The 23,242-nt window shown below is 44.3% G+C and overlaps 1 protein-coding gene across 4 annotated transcripts; it reads right to left on the minus strand.

Moving 5' to 3' along the window:
• Positions 1-615: 615 nt before the first annotated feature.
• LOC143335405 (voltage-dependent calcium channel gamma-4 subunit-like) lies at positions 616-20,928 on the minus strand. 4 transcript variants are annotated; one of them, XM_076754811.1, is made up of 6 exons: positions 20,646-20,928; positions 15,374-15,688; positions 11,438-11,689; positions 8,324-8,407; positions 5,758-5,898; positions 616-5,360 (listed from the first exon to the last, which is right to left on the minus strand). In XM_076754811.1, exons 2-6 carry the CDS (start codon positions 15,402-15,404, stop codon positions 4,498-4,500), a joined length of 1,371 nt encoding a protein of 456 aa, XP_076610926.1. In that variant the 5' UTR covers positions 15,405-15,688; positions 20,646-20,928; the 3' UTR covers positions 616-4,497. The 4 variants fall into 4 exon arrangements, with proteins under 4 accessions (XP_076610926.1, XP_076610925.1, XP_076610928.1 ...); XM_076754810.1 differs by having other exon boundaries at positions 15,374-15,691; XM_076754813.1 differs by lacking the exon at positions 20,646-20,928 and adding an exon at positions 16,001-16,100.
• Between the last annotated feature and the right edge of the window lie 2,314 nt (positions 20,929-23,242).

Below are 23,242 nucleotides of genomic sequence, written 5' to 3' on the forward strand. Positions count from 1 at the left end.
CATTAAGGGCTTTAAGGGTCACCCTGAGACCTGTGAAACAACAACGATGAGCTCATCACCCACAGACATTCATCAACCTTCGCTGGACTAAACTTAACCCTGGAGACCGTGGGTCGCGTCCTGCTAACTTGGTAACGTACTTAACTTAAAGTGCATCGTGATGTGCTGTACTCCAAACACAGAAGAGGTCATGTGGTGAATTAGGATGGATGCTCGAGCTCCAGAGTGTACGACTTTGAGATCACAGATCCCTCCACGACTCTTTTCTGCGACCACTCAACAATCAAGGTTGCTGCTTTTTTAAATAATGAGCACGATCTTTGTTTCTACGGATACGTGCACATCGCAATGCCGACCTTTTTAATGAAGTGGTTGAATGAATGAAAGAGGGAGGCAGTGTTCGCAGTGTGCAGGGCTGCATTTATATATATATATATATTATATAATATTCGTCTTCATTACCCGTGCAAACAGCTTTGTAGGAACGTTGTCTTTTTCGGACTAAGGACAGAAACTGGAGCGTAAACGTGGTCGAGTTGTTGGTGAATCATCTCAGTAAATCAAAACAGGGTTTCATGATGTTGTTTGCACTGAATAATTCACGACACAAACACATTTTCATATAGAACTTTATTGAATATATCTATATATTTATATATATGTACTGTATATATACCTTATATTTTTTGTCTTTTCCGGTGAGGATCAGTATATTGTATTGCTTCCCCTTCTCCTTATTGTTCTTTACATGTATCGGTCTGCTGAGTGGAAATATACCAGTTTTCCATTTGAGGAGCTTCAGGTTGGACTCGTGTCAGTAGCCTAAGTGTTGGAAAAAGGAGCTTCTGCTGCCTTTAAAATGGCTTTCACACACACAAGGATATGAAGTTCGGACGAAGTAACAGAACGTCTGCTTTGACCATGTTCTCACAAACAGTTTACAAAAGGTAAAAAGCAGGATGCATGTCGCTGTTCTTTAAATGATTTTGCAACAATTCACATATTTCTCAGAAGCATGGGGCTGACGAATTTTGCTGCACTCGTTTACGATGTAAAAACCACTGACAACACCAACACAGACCACATTTAGCTCACTCTCTCAGCATTTAGGCTACTGACCGTACGTCGCAGGCAGGCGTGAAGCCTCTGAAGCCCAAGGTTGTAGGAACTCTGAAACAACATAACATTAAGAATATCTATACATACCACCACGAAAATAAATAGATTAATATAAATTCTATCGCCTACAATTATACACTAGTCAGAACATTAAAAAACACTGATTATTAGGCTACGTTGGTAATGTTTAGAAAATAAAAAAAAAATCAATAGCTTGCAAGGAAGTGAAGATCCAATGATGATGGAAGAGCGGAATATTAAAAAGTCACAGGGAACAAACGACAAAAGCTGAAATGAAAACAAGGAAAAGGGACAAACAGCATCTACAGATAGAAATAAAGATTAAATAAACATAACAGTGAGGAAACATTTTAAAAATCATAAAATGAAATAAAATAGAAGAAGCAAGAGAGTAAATACATGAAAATACAACAATAACATCTGCAGTAAAAATAATGTTGAGCGGTATTAAAAAATGGACGAGAAGGTCCAAGAACCACGATGGAGGGAAACAAATGACACTTTTCTTTCTTTAGCGACTATCAGCGTGCCCTTAAGGAGGGCACGAAGCGCCCAGTTGTTCCATGGAAGCCGCTCAGTAGCCAGCAGCAGACTGGTTCCACTGGGTGGGCGCCAGTGTGAACGTGTGAGTAAGGGTGAAGCAGGGTGTTACTGAAAAAGAGCATGCACACTCAGTCAACCCTCCCTGTACAACGGCGTTTCCGAAAATAATGAAAATGATGATCCGAAGATGAGTTTATACACTGTCACCCTCTCACTTCTGTGCACATGCTTTCCACGTGACACCACTGACTTTAGTGTACATAAGCAAGGGAAAGAAACTTAAAAAGTCCTTGAAAGGAATATAAAAAAATTACAAAAAGAAAAGATTTCAAAATGTATAAATACCCTGCAATAACCATTACGATCATAGAAACACCAGCAACATGATATTAATACTCAAGGAGTTACAATCTCATGTAACCTAGAGATGATCAATCACTCGGAATGAAAAGACAACCCAAAGATTACCATTTACAGACATTATGTGCTTCTGTTGAAGAGAATGGACCAATAATATACTCAATAATACATTTATTATTCTAGTTTGTGAAATAGTATATAGTTATAGCTAAAAGAGAGACGGAGGGAAGGGGAACTGAAGCTAGCTGTTGTGCTCTTTCCTCTTTCCCTCCTCCTCCAACTTGTCGTCGACCAGGGTTGGGTTGAATTCACCAGCAAACGCAGCTGATTCAGACGTGCATTCACAGTTCGTGATATCAGTCCAGTGGTCAGATTTAGGACGTGTGAAGGGTTTTAGTCCAAAATGTGATGCAGCACATGCATTAGGACATTTTTTCGCCCTCAAATTATCTAAAATATTCTGCGCTCAAAGTCTGATTGGGTCTTTAGAAAGTCTAAGATAATTTAAATCTTCTTCAGTACTAAATAAATCTTCACTTCTGCGTGTTTTTTAAGGATAAGTGAGGAGCTTGGTTTGATAAGATGGTTGACTGGTTATACTGGAGTAGCACGATTTTAATTTTGAGCTTTGATCTAGGTTCTAACTAAAACTACACCCCCTGAGTGTGAACTGAATTGACCCCCACCCTTTTGCCTGTTGGTTGCAGCCCTTTGCAGGAACACTCAACGCATGACTGCCTTGTAGCCTTCGGTATCAAATCATCATCGTAAACAGTCATACAAACCCTGGGATCAGTGTCGGCGACTAAACGTAACACAGAGGAACTAAAAGTCCATCTTCACACGAACTCCCATCAACTACGTTTAGCAACATTTCTGCTGTCAACTCACAAAATGAGCAGAATTCACGAGCAAGCGGCTGAAAGTGCCGTTGATCAATAATACTTTTTTTTCCCAGAAAGCCCAATTATTGGCATTTTACAAGCTTAAGAATGGAGATCCAGTTTATGAGCGACTGGCTTTTTTAGAGGTTGTGGCGTCTGATTACATCTGAGTATAATCTGAGTTTGCATCAAGCCACAGACCTGCAAGAACTGTCCAGTATCGTCTGGCTACAGGGTCTGATAGACACCACTTAAAGCTCGACATCAGGCTCCAATCGAGTCCTGCATTTTGAAACGCTGACATTTTCTGGTGCTGCAGTTCCCGTTGTTTCAGGAGCAAGACACAAGTAAAATTATCCTGAAACAAGAAGACCAGTCTACTTCCATTTGGCCACCGTTCAGCGAGTATTTCACACATCTGAACAATGACTGCAGGAACTTCACATGCGACGAAGATACTCGTTGTCAGATGGATGAAACTGTGACAAGTGGCAGTGGTGTAACGGAGGCGTGCAGGGTGAAGCTTGAAGTCTATGGCTGCAGAATGCCCATCTGTCACTGCGACTACCTTTGACACACAATGAAAAAGAAACAGGCTCACAGTGTGTCAGCCTCTTCTGGTGTGTGTGTGTGTGTGTGTGTGTGTGTGTGTGTGTGTGTGTGTGTGTCAGAAGGTGAGATATGGCTGAGGTCACTCTCTTAGGACCAGAGGTTAAGTAGCTACTGTTGACCTTGATTTGGCAGTCAACTCGTCACTGAGCAGTTTGTTACTTGGCTGAATGTACCCGTCTGTGGCTCTCTGTTCTTTTAAAAACAGAAATATAACAGAGAATTGTGGCTTATACCATCTGGACACTTTTTTTTATTTCATCATTATAAGTGTTGCATGGTTTAGAGAAGCAGAAAGCATTGATTTGGTGTTTTGCAGGTAAGAAGACGCCTTAAATTCAAGCTCACTCTGGATGTGTACACACTTTTAAACCAGGTTCAGTTTTAACCTACATGTTTTAGGACATGCAAATCAAAAAATCAGTGCTTGGTAAGTTCTTATTAGCGTGAAGTTTGCCTTTAAATCTCCACAGCAGCTGACCAAATGTCGAGGGGGAGAGTAAATTACCACTGAGCTCCACTGCCTCCTCAGCAAGGCACTTAACCCCCAACTGCTGCACCGGGAGACTGGTTTTCCTGGGAAGCTCCCAGTTGTGCGTGTATGACCTGGGACAACATTTTGAAATGGAGCGATGCTGATATTAAAAGAAAACAAAAATCCCTTCTGCTGAAGCCTCCACTGCACCATTGCTGTATAATTCACTTACAGAAACAAGATTTTTGAAGCGTAAGTCACGACCGTTTTAAGGCAGCTGTCATGAGTTTGCACATGATGTCAGGTGTTTTATGACAGCTTATGATATTTCTAAGTATTTATGGCAGCTTGATACCCCAGGCTCAAGGACAGAAACATCCGTCGAAGTGTCGCCCACACATTTTCAGCCCTACGCTTCTTCTCTAACGTCTCTCTACATTAAATCTTTTATTTCAACCCTCTCTCCCTCCCTTCTGAGGTTTAGTTTTAAACTGGCGTAGTTTTCCTGTTCAGTGTATCTGAGTTGCTATCCCTGTCCCTTTTGGCCGTCAGTCGGTCCAGGGTTCCCACATTGCCCCTGTCCCTGTCCCTGTCCCTGTCCCTCTCCCTCTCCATGGTGGCTGTAGATATCGGAGCTGGCTGGGCCGGTGTGGTGGATGATGTGGAGGTATTCAGTGGCGCTGAATTCTGGGAAACAGCTGCTGCTGCTGCCAGGTTGGACTTGGAGTGAGATGGGAGCGTGCCGCTGCTTATCACGGCTCCTCCTCCTCCGCCACTGCCGCTGGAATCTTTTGGGAAGTAGTTGTGGAGCTGGTACAGCGTGGCGCGGTCCACCGTGCCGTAGAGAGGTGGGGCGCCGCCTCCGAGGCTGCCCAGCTTGGAGTCCCTCGACAGGGTGTACATAGAGATGTCGCCGCCTCCTCCGCTTCCGCCGCTGCTGGTGTGGTGCGGGTTGGGCAGAGTGGCCACAGAGAAAGGTGGGGCGGAGGGCGGCAGGCTGAAGGTCTTGGAGGCACCGACGGGCGAGGTCTCCTGCGAGTGCGGCGGGTCGGTGGAGCGCGAGCTGGAACGAGAGCGCCGCCTGAAACGGTAGCTGGGCAGTCGCAGCATGGCGTGCGTGGTGCTCTTGAAGAGGTCGGTGCGAGAGCGGCAACGCAGCTCCTTGTTCTTCTCGATGTAGATGTTGACAGCGAGGACACCCACCATCTCGGCCAGGATGAAGGACAATCCGCCAAAGTAGAAGGACCAGCCGTAGGAGTAGTGCCACTTCTTGTCCTCGTCTTTCTTAGGGGAGATGTCGCTCAGCGCTGCCGAGATGTACACGATCACTCCGATGATGTTGCTGAGCCCTGAAGAAATATACAAGACGTCGACAGTAAGTGCTCCTCTGAGACACATTAACCCGCAGCTTCATTAAATTGTTTTCCAGGCAGGGATACTGGAACTCTTTCAATTATACAGAGAAGAGGCGGGCGTAATCTGAAACTCATCTCATACATCAGGACTTGTTATTATGCCTGTATTTGACTGATGGATCTGAAACTAAAGGTACATTAACACAGTTTGTTTTGGGTGGAATAAGAAAAGACTCAACCAGCGCTAAAACGCTAGCAGCTAGCACATCATGAGTTCCTGCTTTAATAAAACTCCATTTGGCCTTAACAGTAAGAATATCTGCAAGTACCTTTATCTGAGACTGAAAGAGCAAAGATTTCCGTCTAAACCAGGACACAGCTGTAGTCTCACCTGCAGCTACGAAGAGGATCCCTCCACCGAGAATGATGTTTCTTTTGCTCTTGTAAAAGCCGCTGGAAGCGACACAGACTCCACCCAGCAGGAGCAGTATGGCGCTGAGGATGGGGAAGATGCTGGAGGCTCGCACCACACCTGCAGATGAGGACATACATCATCGTGTGTGCTGAAAGGTTTGTCGACTCCTCTAGACTTTGTTGAGTCTGATAACTATGACTAATTCTCTACTTTTGTAGTACAATTAATGAGTTTTGTTTTTCGTTTTTTTGGAGGTTCGACACCATTTGAAGGTGCAAAGTTAACAGCCTTGTGACACTCCTCGGAGAAAAAGTGCTACCGAGACGTGTTATATGTAGCCGGCACTACAACTTGGCTCTGGAACAGCAGCTATTGACTGTATTTATATAAGTTTACTACATAATATTTATTACATAATGTCTCTTGTGGCTCTGGAGGAGCTGGTGTTACAAACTGGGGCAGAAAGTGTTTAAAACTTTAAAGGTTTGTCAGGCGACGAAGGTCTAACGACAAAGCCAAATCAAGATTAATTATTAGAAATGTAGAATCTCGTGTTTTTGGAGGTGGAGACTAAAAGTCAGAATATCCTGGCTTCCTTCACTATTCTCTAAAAATCTGCCTCTTGCAAGTCTCCAAACATGACAGAATTAAAATATGAAACTGCTGCAATGCTCTTCAAACAGTAGTAGACTGGAGTGTGACCATCATCGCCTTAATGGGACTCAAACGGTAGCTTTAAATGGATTCAAGCACCACTAATAACATGTTTGTTGCCAGGATCAATACAGGTATGAAACTAGTTTATCAGCAACAAGATCATAATTTCCTCATCCTGATTTATTGACAGTCAATAAGCTGTCGCCCAACAGCTCAGGACCTTCACTTTGGCTGCGTTACATCACCACAAACCCTCCACAGTATATTCCTCTGCAGACACCTCAAACCTGTAAGCAGTGGTGATAACGCAGAGACATTACAGGAGATTAAAATGCTGAGTGGCTCCATTTCTGGCAGGGACATGTGGAACAGCAGAGCCTTGAAGTTTTCAAGGTGACTTTTCAGGCTGCGCTGGCTTTTGTTTGCCTCTGAAGGGAACAGATAATGCTGTGATAAGCATATATTCATAGAGGCGTCTGTCAGACATGTCAAACAGTGGCTGCAAATGATTCTCTGATTTTAACAGGAAAGAGGTACTACGTGGGTGGCGCTCGCATCTTCAGCTCATTATTGATTACCTGATAAGTTGCCGATAAGAAAGAGTGCCGAGCTGTGGGCCGTTTGTCGTGACTAGAGACTTTAAACAGCGACGGTTGAAGACACATCCACAGATCTCGACACCTCCTGACTGTCTACTCTTCTATCATACCCAGCAATATGTGAAAAAAGCATTAGCAGGTAATTATGGAAGACTCATATGTTGCTGATATTCGACAGCCGTCGCTCTAATGTCGCGGCTTAAAGTCCTTATTGTCTGACCTTTAGGGTCTCAGGTGGCAAACCTTCTGTGAGTCGTCTGAACTGATTATTTAGTCGAGTGATTATCACCTCCTCCAATTAACTTAAGTTTTAGTCCTGCTTTGTTTATCAGAAGAGGAGCTGAAGTGTTTGGCCGGTTAAGAGACGAGTTGATCAGCAGAAAAATAATTTGCAGGCAGCAATGACAAACACAACTAAACAATTCATCTATTTATAAAAAAACAAGTGGAAGATCAAACAATCCTCAGTGAAAATAATTGTTAGTTGCATCTCAGAAACCTGGAATTGGGATTCAGTGGTTTTTGTTGGAAAGTGACATCATGGAGCAGTGGAAGAAGCTTTAGTTTTTGGGGCCGAAAGAGGAATAATCTGGAGTATCCCATGATTGTCTCCTACTCCACAGTCCACACATTTGAAACGAAGGAGAGGACTGTGCAGCCTTTGGGGAGGTAAAAGCGTTCCAGTTCAGTCAAGGTTGCAGAGCAAAGCAGACACGACCATCTAAGATAGGATCACAGCCTCCTTCGCAGAAATAGATATCTTTATATAATATATGGATGGAACGTATACTTTGTAAAGCAAAAGGTTCAGGGCTGTACGAACAGAATTTGCTCTCACAATGGAGGCAGGATGTGAAACCTGAATCCTGAGCTGAAAATAATCCATTAGTGAAGGCTGTTCTTTCAATCCATCTGTGAAAAAAAAAGCTTTCTGCACACCCCCAGACTCCCAACCCCATGCACCTGGGCATTTAAACACACACACACACACACACACACACACACACACACACACACACACACACACACACACACACACACCTCCAGGAACGCTTTGCTTGAATCTGACATCCGTGCATTGATGTCCGCCCACCATCCCCTTCTGTCCTTTCTGTATCCGTGTGTGATGGAGACTGTGGAGTGTGTGTGCGTGTTCAGTTCTGTTCAGATGTGTGTGTGCACTCTGTGTGTAGTACAGGCTGTGTGTATGTGTGTGTGTGTGTGTGCATGTTCATTTGTAAATGTGTGTGTGTGTGTGTGTGTGTGTGTGTGTGTGTATCACTCACGCAGCAGATACTCTGCAGCATCTTGGTCGTAGTCTGCGTCGTCTGGGAAATGGTTGATCTGGGAACACACACCGCGCTTCAAGCCTGTAAAGAGACAGAGAGGAAGAGGAGGAGCCGGTGAGGAAGACGACAGAATGAAGTGGAGGTCACAAGAAAGAGAGCATGATGGGACAGAAAAGACAAAATGGCAGAAATTAGTGTGTCTGTCAGAAAAATAAATCCCATGAGCCAATCAGACAAACAGTTGACGAGGAGTTATCGTCTAAGAGCGGACAGCCATGCTAGCGTTCACACGTTACCATGCTAATGTTCAGCAGGCGTAATGTTAACCGTGTTCACCATCTTAGAATAACAGCACGCCATTTAGCAATTAACTAAAAGTTCAGGCGAGGCTGACGAAAACGTAGTATTCCTTCGAAGTATTGGACAAATTCAGATTTTGACCCACAACAAGATGGAAAATCCCAAATGCAAACAGCATGGTTTCATTAGGATTCATCGTCTGGGAACCACGATAAGATAAGATAAGATAAGATAAGATAAGATAAGATAAGATAAAACTTTAATGATATATGAAATGGAATCTAGTGACTTTTGTGCTATTGCATGGTAGAAAGTACATAAGCACAGTGACAAATGTGTAATACTACACAGGACAGCTGCTCAGATGTAATGTAAGTGTGATTAGCAAATGTTAACATAAATAACAGAGCGTGTGTAGAAAACTTAATCTTAATCCATGTTGAGAAGCGATGGACTGTTTGACCGCGATGTCCGTCCCCGGAGCCGTCAGCACAGCTCCAGAAAGCTTCTTTAAAGCAGTCTTGATGATGGACGTGGTTGAATAAGAAGGCAGATTATTTTAATTTATTCCTGGTTGTCAAAACCAACTGGACGAATGGAGTCATTCTAACATGATCGGTCCTCGAATCAAATCCACAATCAGAATCTGCAGTTTTCTTCCTCCTCTGTATGGAAATATACAGTCTATAGGCTTTTCACCCCCTCCACCATGCCCCATCCTGCACTCTCTGAAAGCTTCAGCTCTGTACGAACAGCAGCTGTTTGTCTGTTTTGTCCTGGAAATCATGACTGAAACTGCTTCTGCATGCTTACATTTCTCATTGAGAAGGAATATTTATTCACCTTGACAGCTATTTGTGCATCTCATGAACGAAATAAACATCGAGGAAAGACAGATCCCTTGTTTCTCTTACAATAAAATGAAAGACCAGAAAAAAGCAACCATTAAAAAGAACGTGGAAAGGACACTTCAGGCAAACAAAGAAAAGAAAAGAAAACCTGAACAGACTATCACATGCATCATGGACGCAATGGGACAGAATTACTAATCTAACAGCACTGGGAACCGGTTTAAGGAGGGAATAGCAATCCACAAATGGGCCCAGTGGATAGCAGATTGGGATTAAAGGGCATCTAACACCTTGCACGATTCCTGAAACAGCCGGCAGGCAACAATCAAAGTCAATATTTTGCCGCATCTAAACAACAAGAGGTCTTTCCATCCATCTGAAATACATCACAAACACGACTAAACCTGATTCCTTCCATGTCAGATTTGACTGCACACAGTAGAAAACACGCTGTTTTCTTGTTTATGATTATTTTATCGATGCCTCAACATGAATGTGGTTTTTTACTGCCGTTAAAATGTCGCACCTTTAACTAAAACACAAGAGCATTTGTAATGAACAGTCCTGGAAACTGTCATCCAGTATGTGTGTGTGTGTGTGTGTATGTGTGTGTGTGTGTGTTTGTTCTGTGTATGCATGTGTGTGTCCTCTCCTGTCTGTCAGCTGCAGCGACGCAGGAAAACTATTTAAGCAGTCGCTGAATGAGTCACCACTCATATCTGAGCTCTGGGGCATTATGATGAGCTTTATTCTGAATGCATAGTATGAGTGTATGCATGTACAGTGAGTGTGTGTGTGTGTGTGTGCGTGTGTGTGTATGGAAGTAAAAGAAGCAGGGCAGTGCAGTAATGAAGCTACACATCTGGAAATCCTCTTATCTAAATCATGTAACAATGCCAATGGCTGTGACGACGCATTATGCAACTACAGATGAATGAACTATCACCTCATGTTTTCGGTCCGCTCGGAGCTCAGAGACCTCATCATCACTGCAGGTTTTAAGATGCTTTCAAACGGCGAGCTCCATCTGCTGCTCTGTCACGTTGATGTTGTGTGTTTTAACTGGGCAGCAGTGGGGTGCAGTGCTGCCACCATGGCCCCATGCTGCACCTGGTCTCACCAGTGACCTGTACCGTCCAGCACCATACGCCAGATATGATAAATAAAGAGGGGCTATTTAGCATTTTGACGTGATTTATATGGATGTTAGCGAAGTTACTTATTAGCATTGTTTATTTCGTTGACTTTTTTGTCAACTGCTGGTTGTGTAATTCAGGGAAGAAAACGTACTGAATCAGAAAAAACACAAAAATGCATCAGTAAAATGTTCACTGACAGTTTTTCCTTTTTTTGGGGCAAAATATCCAATCTTGCAATACGTGTGCCTGCAGTGGCTGTGACTGTTAAACATTTTCTGGTTATGTGTCGACACTCGCGGCACTTGGTTCAGGTCAGGGAAAGATCGTGGTCTGGTTTAACACAGAAAACATCAGCTTTGACTTGAGACTCAACTTTCCTGAACATCAATCAAAGTGCCTTTGTTGTCTGAAGCTAACCACAGACTGGAACCCTGGACTTCATACGCCCACCATCCACCAAATCCAGTGTGGTCGAAAATGTTGCATCTAAACACCATCCAGGCAGCGCTAAGTTTGTCTCTGCCATGTACTAAATAAATATGATTTCAAGGTGCCTGGACTGAGACACCAGAGGAAAGAGCAGATCAGCAAAACAGACCAATAAACCAAACTGGAGCAAAGTGTCATGCTGGTTGTGTGCGTTTGTGAGGAAGAGAACACCTATTTATGTCTGTTCTGATTACAATGACGAGCACGCTGACCTCAACAAGACCCTCCAGTGACCAACATATGAGGAAACACACATTCAACCCCCAACGCATCCAAAGCTTTCCACCAACACACACACACATGCGTGAACATGGCTGCACAACCAGCCGTACCTTCCAGGCAGCAGATCCTCCAGAGGCCGGAGTGGGTGAGCGCCCCAGGGTCTTTCTTGTCCTTGTTGTTGGAGTCCTCCTGGGACGAGTTGGCCGTGCTGTTGCAGATGAAGGCGCGGGCGTACAGCCAGTAATCTGTACCGATGGCCACCGTCATCAGGGCGAAGGCCGCGAACGCTCCCATGGTGGTCAGCAGCACCTGGATCCCTCGCTCGCACCACACCATCGCTGGGCGGGGAAGGAAACTAATATCTGACAAGAACACAGACACCAGAATCATTCGTCTTCTGTACAGACCAGAGACCGGAGTTAGTTTTAAGACTATTTTCTTAATCATCATCATTAACAATCCATCACAAGTCACCTGTTTGTTATATTCATTTACCTTTACTGGTTACACTCTTTAAATGAACCCCTTCAACAAAGCAGGGAGGTTTAGATGTGCCATTAATGATCCATCAACCCAAAGAGCTGAAGCACGTTCTGACTGTGCTGCTTCTACACCTGCAGCCACTTAATACTCTAAGGTAAATGTTCATTTAGAATTTAGAAGTTTTACCAAGTCTGCTTCTCGACAATCATCTGGTTTAGCGATGAATACTTGAAGGAGTTTTATGAAGAAATCAGTATAAAAAAAATCACGTTTTATGCAAATGTTTCCCATCAGGTCTGAAAAACAGGTCTGAGGGAACGGATTTGAAATGACACATCGAGTTGAAGCGTCGTTACGTCGTTAAGTTACGCTCTTATACTTGTCATTACTGATCACAGTGTCCGCCTGCGGGTTACTGATTGATTTTCAGACTGTTATTAACAAAGCAAGGAGTCCATTCATTTCAATAATTAAGCTAATGTGAAATAGATCATTTGTTTCCACCAAAAATGTCCTCAAAGGTCTAACAAATTAAATATTAGTATGCTAAAAATAAGACATGCAACCTTTTTGCATTCCATCCTGTTCACATTTCATGCATTGAGTTGTCAAATATTTATGCATTAATAGAACTACTGTCCCCTATGGGCTACTGTGGGTGACTGGTGGGAGCTGCTGATGGGGTTGAGTCTTTCTCAGTATTTTTTTTTTTTTGGTGAGCACACTGGAGCGGTTTCTAATCAAAAAAAAAAAAAAAAACTGCGTACACAGCCTGAAGCAGTTAAGAAATGTTGGCAGCAGGCAGCCAGCAGAAGAACAAAATGCCGACCCCGCTGCATCAACAAATACATAACACATCAAATATCGCTTCAGAAATGAACAGTGGAAGATGGACTGCTGGGAGACATGGAGGGAAAAATCCTCCTGTAGTCTGTGAACGAGTTTCCCCACGAACATTTAAACAAAGTTAGAAAAACTGTTCAGTGTTTGGGCGCAGTAATAAAAAACACTGTTTAGCTTTAAGTGGAAAAGACGCCAAAGGGCAACTGCAGAGGACCACGAGAGAAAAGGAGGCAGGGTTCACAGGTTTGAGTACATATGATTAAAAATAGGAAGGTGAAAGAGACAAGAGGGACGATGAGATGAGAACAGAGGAGAGGAGAGGAAAGAGGAGAGGAGAGGAAGGAGGAGAGGAAAGAGGAGAGGAAAGAGGAGAGGAAAGAGGAGAGGAGGAGAGGAGAGGAGGAGAGGAGAGGAGAGGAGAGGAGAGGAGAGGAGAGGAAAGAGGAGAGGAGGAGAGGCAGAAGTCGAAGCTGAGAGGTGAACAGTGAGAGGGACACTGAGATCCAACACATCTGTTGTGCTTCAGGAAACATAAATGAAACATCTGTTTCACCGTCCAGCTCCCCAGTAAGATTTCAACCGTTTTATGAAAAATGGCCGCCGAGCACCGTTCACCGTTTCTATTCAAGCAACGGCAAACGGGAGGTTAATGTAAACAATCGATGAGGTGGAGAATATCAACCCCGCTGAGGGCTTTTAAACTATTTGGATAATTCAGCCGGCCTGAGGGGTGTTTCCATGGCAACGCAAATCCCAAAATAACAGAGACCGCTGGTACTCTGACCCTGAAACTGACCTACCTGCTGGAATATTCATAAGGTGAGTCCCAAAAAGACAGCAGGACGACATCAGCACACCGGGCGGTGAAGTAGACCGATCCGGCAGTGGAGGAAATACTCAGATGTACTCAAGTAAAAGTATCAGTACTACAGTACACACCGCAGGGCGGGTTCATCAACAAGCTGCTAGACACGTGTTTTATCTGCTCAAGTTAAAAGTCTAAAACCTCAAAACTGTACTTTGTGTATGTGCAGTACTTGAATAAATGTACTGTTTCTTTCTTAGAGTCAGACAGCAGCTGAATATTTGCATGACGAGACGTTTTTTTTTAAGAAAAATGATGATTTTCTGTCTTAAATTCATCGTACTCACTTAATGCAACACTTTGAGGTGTTGTTCATCCTGAACAGGTGTTGTAATCGGCCTCGCAGCCAGCTGACTGCCACCGGTTACCAATTTCCCTTTAACGTTTTTTCTAAATCTCCTGTGAGTCTCTGTTTATCACTTTTGTATTCGTGTTCTGCCTCATTACACATTTTTTAATGATTTCTGGAAAACTGAACCCGAAAGTTGTTTCAGTGATGCTAATATCCAGTAACACAGTGCTGCTTGATTTAAGGGAACCACTGAATCAATTTAATAATGACTGAAAAGACTCGAAATGACTAGAAAAGCGATATTTAAATGCAGTCCATCTACGATTTACTGCTGTGCTCGTGCAGAATAACAAAACATCTCTGCAGCACTGGAGACGGTGAGAGAAGGCATCAGCAGCGCTGAAACTTCTCCAGGTGTCTCCGAAAAGACAAATCTGCTCACTGTAGAGTAAAAATGAGTTTTAAAAATGTGAACTTTTGCCAACAATGTTAGAATTTGAACTCGTCCAGTTTGATTTATCTGTGAAGCCAAACGTCATAAATTTGTCTCGAGGGGTTTTCAGTGCTGAGCACCTTCACACTGGATTGGTCACATTTCTGCTGGACATTCAAAAGCTTCTGATTAGCCAACTGTAATAGACACTGAGAGCTTCTCAACCATTATTAGCAGACTGCTTTCCACAAGTGGCTGCTGGCTTTTTATTTTGCATTGAAACAAGCTCTAACATGGATGCTTGGCCGCTCACATGCTACAGTTGTATGCAGTGTTTGAGGGTGACCACAGATGGATGTGGTGATCTGGGTCCAACTTTAATGAAATACTAATACTAAAACATGTTAAACCAAAGTCAGTTAAACAGCAGCTTAATGCATGAAGGCTTTACTTTTTTTAAAGTGTGTAAATTTACTGACAAAGCCAGTTCAGGCGACACTGTAAGTCAACCCCATTGCTCTTATACAAAGAAGGCTGAGCTGCATCAGCGTAGACAATAAAAGTGTTGACACAACGCTCAGCATCCTAGCTGCACTTCATCCTGATTGGTCAGCCTCGTCAGAAAATGTAGGGGATCCAACCCGCCCAGGCTGCTTTTTGCATTTGGACAAAAGAAATAAATAAACCTTTGGAGTCCAGAGCCACAGTGTGTGTAAAGACAACGTCACGAAAGCTGACATTTGAAGTTTCAGCGTTGCAACAGATCATCGTTTCCTCACAGCTCCTTTTCTTCTTCATTCACCTTCAGCTTGCTTACACAAATACCAGCGCAGATTCATCCAAACCGCTTCTGAACCAGACCTCGCACACACCCCAGAGTGTGTGCGTGCGTGTGTGCGTGTGCATGGGTGGTTTCCTGCACGATTGTGTTTGTCCATGCTTGTTTGTGTGTTTAAACATCTAACGTCTGCATCCATGCATGTATGTGTCATGTATGTGTGCCTGCACACTCATGTGCATCTGGTTGTTTGCTGTTTGTGTGTGTACGACCACATGCACGCATGCCTGTGTGTGTGTGTGTGTGTGTGTGTGTGTGTGTGTGTGTGTGTGTGTGTGTGTGTGTGTGTTACCTGGGGGCATGTTTCTGCCTTTTGCCTCCATCTCCTCTCCCCCCCGCTGCTGCTGCTGCTGTTCTTCTTCTTCGTCTGTGAAGAGCGCTCCGTAGCCCCGGTCCGAGCCGCCTCCATCCACCGTTTATCCTTCACTTTCTCTCCGCTTTCCCCTCGCTCCTCTGCCTCTTATCCCTTCTTTCTTCCTCCTCCTCCTCCTCTTCCTCTCCCTCTCCTCTCTTTACCTTGAGCGCTCCTTCTCTTCTTTTCAGTGAGCGGGGGATGCTTCACTTGGCGTCCTCTCCTCTCATTGAATTGTCATGGCAGTCATCTTAGCTACTGAGAGAAATAAGAAAGGAGGGAGGGGGGTAAAGAGCAGATGACAGTGAGCGAGAGGAAAGACGGAAAGAGAGGGAGAGAAGCAAAGGGTGAGGAGAAGATGAGGGAGAGAAAAGAAAGAGTGAGAGGAAGAGATGAGAAGATAGAGGAGGGGGAAAGGATGGATTCGATTAGCGAACGTGACGTGAGTCTTGAAACCGGGGATGCTCCTGTACGCAAGCATCTCCCAAACAAGCATGTTTTCTATAGGAGAATGACGACATGTCACTCAAAAACAAACAAACAAACAAACAAGTAAACATCCAAAACCTGATGCCGACGGCAAAAAAGGAGCCCCCTGTCAAAGGAGAGAGGCTGGTTTGCTTCCACGGAGGGAGACAGATAAAGCAACAGAAACGAACAGGCGACGCGAGAGAGCGTGCTCTATTCCATCGCCATGGCAACAGTGAATTCCGAAGTCTATGGTGGAGCTGGCGAGCGTGTGTGTGTGTGTGTGTGTGTGCATGTGCATGTGTGTGTGTATTGGGGGAGTTGAGGGATGGATGTAACAGCTGAGTGTGTGAATTCCATCGATGTGCAGCGGAACATGACGGACGCTAACACGCACACGCACACGCACACGCACACGCACACGCACACATGTTTATGTTCTGATGTACTTGGTTGCATACAGTACATGAAGAATGAACATTCACAGGGGAGATGACAGACTCGTGAGTCATTAGCACTGTGGTGACGGTGTCTCGGCATGTTTCGCCCGTCCAACTTTCCTCCCGTTGGTGCGGCGGATAAATAACGGGCATTTACTGCTGTTTCATGCTTTGAAATGCACGATGTGCAGTCCTCAAAGCTGGAGAAGCAAGCCTTGCTCAAGGGCACGGCTGCTCTCCTGCTTGAACTCACACACAAGCAGAGACTTCCTGAAGAGAAGATCCCTGTCGGCACTGACACGGGGTCAGGTTTTGCTTTTTTTTGCAAGCTGTTGCTGAAACTGCAGGGGACCCAAAATCCACATGAAAGGCATCAGCAGCAGCACAGCAGGGGATCCCGACACGTCAACAGCGCCGGAGGCACTGACCACAAAAGCTCCCTTTGGAGATTCCCGAGAAAAACGACAGCGTTCAAGTGCATGAAGACGACAGATTTGCTTTAAACTGACACAGGACCTGTAGCAGGTTTGTATTTGGAGCAAAGGTTGCTCGACTGTGGCAGTTTTATTCAGCAACAAACCTTCATTACGGTGCAGTTTGGGTGGAAAATGGGTTACCACAGTGTGTATCTGGGAAGCCACTGTTTGCACTCCATTTCCCACTGAATCAACATTGGTTTAGTTTTGTCACAACCACATTTTTTCCCCAACCTTCATTTCTAACTGTTTCTGAAGGCACTGAGAAGCGACACTGTTCTGCCAGACGAGGCGTCACACCTCAAAACGTTATCTCGTCATTATGAGGGAGGACTTGTTTTCCTCAAAGTTTGTCTGCAGTAAAGGTCTTCACAGGTCCAAACAGATCTGTGGACAATGATCTGAATAACATAACCGTAACCTGGTTCAAAGGGAGGTGAGGACCATCAGAACACGTCCAAAGGCCACGTTCTGTGATCTGATGGGACATATTGACACCTACAGCAACAGAATGGGAAACCTAAAAGGGCCTGATTAGACAATGATAGATGATAATAATTCAGACCTGCCTCCATCCTGGTTCTGGGTTGGGTCTTGCAAACCATGCGCATCCATGACCTAGATGTCTATTCTGCACTGTTGGTGGAAGATTAACGTCAAGAAAGGTGTGACATCTGGAATCGTTCTCTGCCAGTGCAGCTGTCTCCTTTGATGAAATATTAACACTGACGCTGCTGAGGGACAGATTTGAGATTTGAATGGTTTCTACCAAAACTGCTCAGGATGCACTGGAATCGCAGTCAATGATGACAGCTCACAAACATCACACCTCAAAAAATTCAAGATCGCCAATGATGGAATTGTTACCGGGCAGTTACTTTGTAAGCAGAGCTGTCATTTGTCTTCTTGTTCCGGAATAAAACTCTTGCATTACCAGTTTATTCATCTCAACCAAAAACGGAAACGAGTCTCCCATTTCCTCCCTTTAAATGAGCCCAGGCAGATTCTGCTGTTTGGAGCTACTAACAGAACCTCTTCTCACTGAACAGGACGTAATGAATCAAAATTACAAGCAGAAATCAAAGCTTTTTATGGCAGGAAGTGAGCAAGGAGTCCATCCAGAGAAAACTGTACACACGAACGCTGGCTGAAACTCTCCAACACCTCCACCCCCACCAGAGAATAAAAAGAAGACATTTAATGTTGCCTCCCATGATTTTTGGCTGCTGAAACCCTTTAAACTTTCAAGAAGTCCTACTGAAAGTGCCAAGTGCAAGTGTGAAGTTTGCTCGTGCAGCATTTAAACATATCCTTTCTCTGGGACCCATCGACGGAGAAGAAGCACTGACTCACCATCTGTGGCATCACTCTCAGGTTTCTAAAGAGAAACTCGCAAGATTGAAATTAGTTTCCTGCTCAGGTTTGAGTCTCGTTGGAGCGAAACATGGGATGAGTAAGTAACACAGCGTCACAGGCTGGGACTCAATTAAACAAACACATCCAAGTACATCAGTAAGCCTCGAAATCTTTCAACAGACAGCACAACTAACTAGAAACTACATTTTATGGAGAAAGATGCTCATGGTTCTTGCAAACTGCTGACTGCTTTTGCCATAATCAGATGAATGTTTTGAATTGCATCTCATACCTACTAGTAAAAAGTGTGAAATGTTGGAGGATCTTTACAGCAGCGCTCCACGATCAGCTGCTCACACAGACCCATGGATATGAGGAAACAGACAACAGGGGCAGCACTGTGAGTTAGCGTGAGGGGAGCGGATCGAACACGGAAATCACTGACAGATTTCGGCGTGGTTGAAACCACTCTCTGAGGAGGAATATGCTCTTTAATACCACCGAGGCGGTAAGATCGGCACACCCGCAGACACAGGGCTTTGACGGAGGGAGTCGTCAGGAACACCAGAGATCAGTTTGGCAAAGAACGCTGGAGAGTCTGGCATGACACAAAGACAATCTGGCAACTGGAAAGACTGACAGCGTGGCTTAAATACCCTCCTGATGAGCCTAATAGGCTAGGTGTGCAGATGGGCAGGTATGGGGCGTGGCTGAGGAGCTGCAGCACAGGTAAGTGCTGGGCTGGACTGTGACAGCAGACAGCACAGACAGACCGCTGCTAACCACGTCACACTGATCCTGAAAACTGATTTACAGTTAAATTTCTTATGTGGCTGTAAAACACAGAAACGCAGACGTTTTGCAGAATTGCTCTGAGCTCATGTATGCAGAGTTGACTGCAACTGCGTTGTGTGTAGCAAAGTTATGGCTGTTGTGTCACATGTCAAATGGTACATGCCAATTACGCTTTACTGCATATCAAACTATTCAGTTAAATGGGTGAAATAAGATGTAATAGAAATAATTTTGTTTTTGCTTTTCAAAAAAGAATGTCAGAGTTTTGTCAGTAATACAGTTTGACTTTTACTGGATGGCCCATCTAGTGGTCATTAGAGGAACTGCAGCTGAAAACAGTTCAGCATTGGTCTGACTGCTGCTTTTCGGAACCCCTCGAAAGCACTGGAGGACCCCTGGGGGGGGCCTGTAATTAGCATCAACAAACAACACAAACACAGGTACTCAGACATTGTTATTTTGTGCTCAAAACTCCAAAAATAAATCTGCATTCCAGGCTGACAGTGTGGAGGAAAATCTCCTGCAGCACAACATGGTACAAACACATGCTGGAGGGGCTCGCCGGCGGCAGCACAGATGCAAAACGCAGAGAATAAAAGTTCAAGGACAAATCAGCCATGCTCTGCATCATGAATGCAGACGGTACGAATCCCTCTGTGAATACAGAGCAGCAGCAGCACATGGACGAGGTGGAGGAGCCGGTTGGAGAACTGGTCAGGATTACAATAAACGATAGGGGCGAGCCATGAAAAACCAAAAAAAAAACAAGAGCAATCAGAGGCGTGATGAGATGAATGGTGCTGAGTTCGGTGTGCGAAAGGCTTCCTCCTGTTCACACGTTAGAATGAAACTACTGCAAATACTGTAAAACATGGAAAATCTACAGAAAGATTTGCAGATTTTATTGATCACTCACATGACGGAACCACATCGTGAGAAGATCTTTAAGATTTGTTCTCTCTTTCTGTCTGTTTGTGTATTTTTAAAATACACACTATATTGATGAGTTAAATATTAAAGGATTTTAGGGGATCAAAGGGGCTTTTTAAGAATATTTCACCAGACACACACACTCCTGCAGTGTGACGATGATGGTAAAGATCTTTTGGTCGTCCTCTGATAACACAGCAGAGCATCTTCCTGTTTTATTCTGCTATCAGGTCAGGAGTATTGAAGTAAAAGGAACACTGAGAGAGAGAAGTGAAACTTTTTTTTACATTTCTTGTTATGAATCAAAGATATTGATATTGTGCACAAAGTCCACCTGGAGCCAAGTGAAACTGGATAGGCGGGAGCAGATCAGACGGCTTCCTTCACTAACATCCAATACAGAGACAGAAATCTAAATCCAGACTCCTGCTGAAGCCCACACTCTGTACATCCCGCCTGCACAGCAGATCCTACACATACTATAACAGACTGTTCTCTAAGTCAGGACAGGACAAATCAGGCTGATGCTGTCAGTTTTCAGAATTAGGCTGTTATTGAAGCAGAATCCTTATATATGAATCATTCACAGACATGGTGGCGAGAAGTTATAGTGACCATATTGTCCTCTGTGATGCCTTTATCTCCTGATCCTGTCACATCTGCACAGACACTTCACACTTCTGCTGTGATATAATAGTTCAGATTTCTCACACATTTGCTCTTTCCTGCTCCTGAGCGCGGTCTTACCTTGCAGCACGTCTTCGCACACCGCTCCTCTTCACTTTACCCTCCGCTGTGCAGCTTTGTTAGACAAAATCAGGTTTTTAGCAGTTTCAAATCAACGCAAACGCGAAGCGGCGCGCTGTGCGTCGTTCCCAGAAGATTCTATCAAGAGTACAGTGTGTACATGTGCATGTGGTGCGCTCCTCTGCAGCTCTAAGCATGCGTGCGCCGGGCCGATCGATGCGCTGCGTGGCGCCGCCGCCGATATGCACCAAGTAGAGAGATGCTGGCGATCGGTTTGATTGATATTTTGATCAGTTATAGGCTTACCTAAAGAGAGAGAGAGAGAGAGAGAGAGAGAGAGAGAGAGAGAGAGGACGTCAGATCTCGATGTGTGCGTGTGTTTGTGCGCATGTGTGTGTGTATGTGTGTGTAAGAAGGTCTAATAGGATTTCTGTTTTATAATCTCAGATGGAAGAAATTGTAACATGAAGTTTCCTCTTAGTGAAGTTTTATAACTGGGCTCAGGAACAAAGACCACGCCCCGAACACATCCATGCATGTCCCCTTCATCCTCTCACCCCTCATCCTCTCACCCCTCCTTCCCTTTTGACCCTCATCCTATTATCCTTTGTCATCTCTGCTCTTAAACCTTTAGAAATCCATATCTTATTGTTGTGGCCTTTGTTAGTGAAAACGTCTTTATCAGCTGTTGGAAACATTTAGACCTCAGAGTCCATGACGTCATTTCCATCCATCTGTGTACCTGTGAGGATGTGATGTGGAGGCTGCAGGCTGAGGAAACAGATGCTTTAATGTTAGATAGAAATCATTCTGCTGTCTTCAGACAGGGATCCCAACATCTGACAGGTCCGTGTCTGAATGTGGAAAAACGGGTCAAATGAGAACACGGCAGCAGGAGGGCGGCTGGAAACTCTGGCTCCCCTGGTTACTGCTAACCTGGGCCTCCAACACACATGGCTGTAAGGTCTGACACTTGTCAGGGCCTGAATCTTCTCCTGGTCCTACAGGGTGGGGCTTTCTGAAGGGTATCAGAGGAGAAGCTACGTATCGGTATTCTGCAAGTTAAGTTTCACTGTTTTCACAATGTTCTGTTTTGGTTGCAAAAGGAGAGACGTTGTGTTTCCAAAGGACGTGCGAATCCGGACGGAGAAATCACAGCGTTCCAGTCGCTACTTTCCAAGATTTTATACAAAAACAGATGGATTTTATGACAGAACTTATACTGAAGCTCAAAGCTGTTCCATCCATTTATCCTGGAGACACAGCGAGTCCAAGCCAACATGTCGGTGAGTTTATCTTTCTTGTGTTTGATCTGTTGACTTCGTCCGAACAAGTCTGCAGTGTGCACGACAGTGTTAGCCAGCGTTAGCCTGCCATGACGGTGGGTGGAGATCGAGGCCGGAAGTTTCTGCACATGCATGAATTCACAAATCCTACATGAAAGCAAAAGGTGTAGAGGTACATCTAAACCATTCATTAATGTAAAATACTTCTAAATATGTAATTCTGATGAACAGGTATGAGTTTTTAGTGGTTTCATCATTGCCAGGAGACATTTAGTGAACACAGAAACCAGTTGGCCATGACTCATTTGTACCCCTCCTGTTATGAAGGGGAGGTGATGAAGACGAGGAGCCGAGTTCCATTTTTCAGGTCTCCTTCACAATCAAGATATGGATCAAGCACAGCGGGGTGAAATTCAAAAAGTAGGTAGGAGTGCCTGATATTGTAAATGTGTCTCTGTGGGGGGTTGATTGGGCGGGGGTGACGGCTGAGGCAGGTGCAGAGGTTTGAGCTTTCTACTTTCTGGATTTTGGGTCTCAAATCTTTGTTCTGGGGATATTTAATATAAAAATGTGTTTGATAAGAACGCAAATGTTTCAACCTTTGTACATTTTGTTCCGTCTGTTCTGAACGATCCACTCTGTCATTCATGAAGTGGATCAGATCTGAAGATGCTGATAAAAATCAAACCTACGCCAGTGTGTGGAAATCTACATGCACCATGGATGTTGTTCTCTCAGTGTTATCAATGACGAACGGCCTTAAAATCAATGCCAATTATTACATTCACAAGCTACACAGCAGCACAGTAAGTAATTCAAATGAGCCCCACCTTCACCAGCTGCAACATTAAAGTGATTTACAGTCATAATTCATCAATCTAATGCATTTCTGATTTTAAACCAAGCATTTTTCTGTTTTGTGTGACTCAAAATGACTGAAGTCAGTTGGGATCAGGATGAGCCAAGCCTTTTTTTTGGATGGGTTGGTGTTGGTTACTAAAAGCCAAAACCTGTCATAAAACTGGCAAAAACTCCCCTTTGCATATGTGCATTATGTAGGGTAAAGAGGTGGTTTTGGGATCGCAGGCAGCATCATGAATATGTACCTAATTCCTTCACTGGGTCCAGACTGTGATGCTCTCTGTCAGCTTCCTGCAGAGACGACAGAGGCAGAAGAAACCAGACAGGGAGACTACCAGGAAAGAACAGAGGCAGGGTGAAGAATGAGTGTGAAGAAGAGAACAGACAGGTCGAACAAGACAGCCTTTACAGGTTTAATAAGGAACAGTGAGGGAGACGGAGCTAAGACGG

This window comes from Chaetodon auriga, chromosome 17 (assembly GCF_051107435.1).
Source record: "Chaetodon auriga isolate fChaAug3 chromosome 17, fChaAug3.hap1, whole genome shotgun sequence".
NCBI lineage: Eukaryota > Metazoa > Chordata > Actinopteri > Chaetodontiformes > Chaetodontidae > Chaetodon > Chaetodon auriga.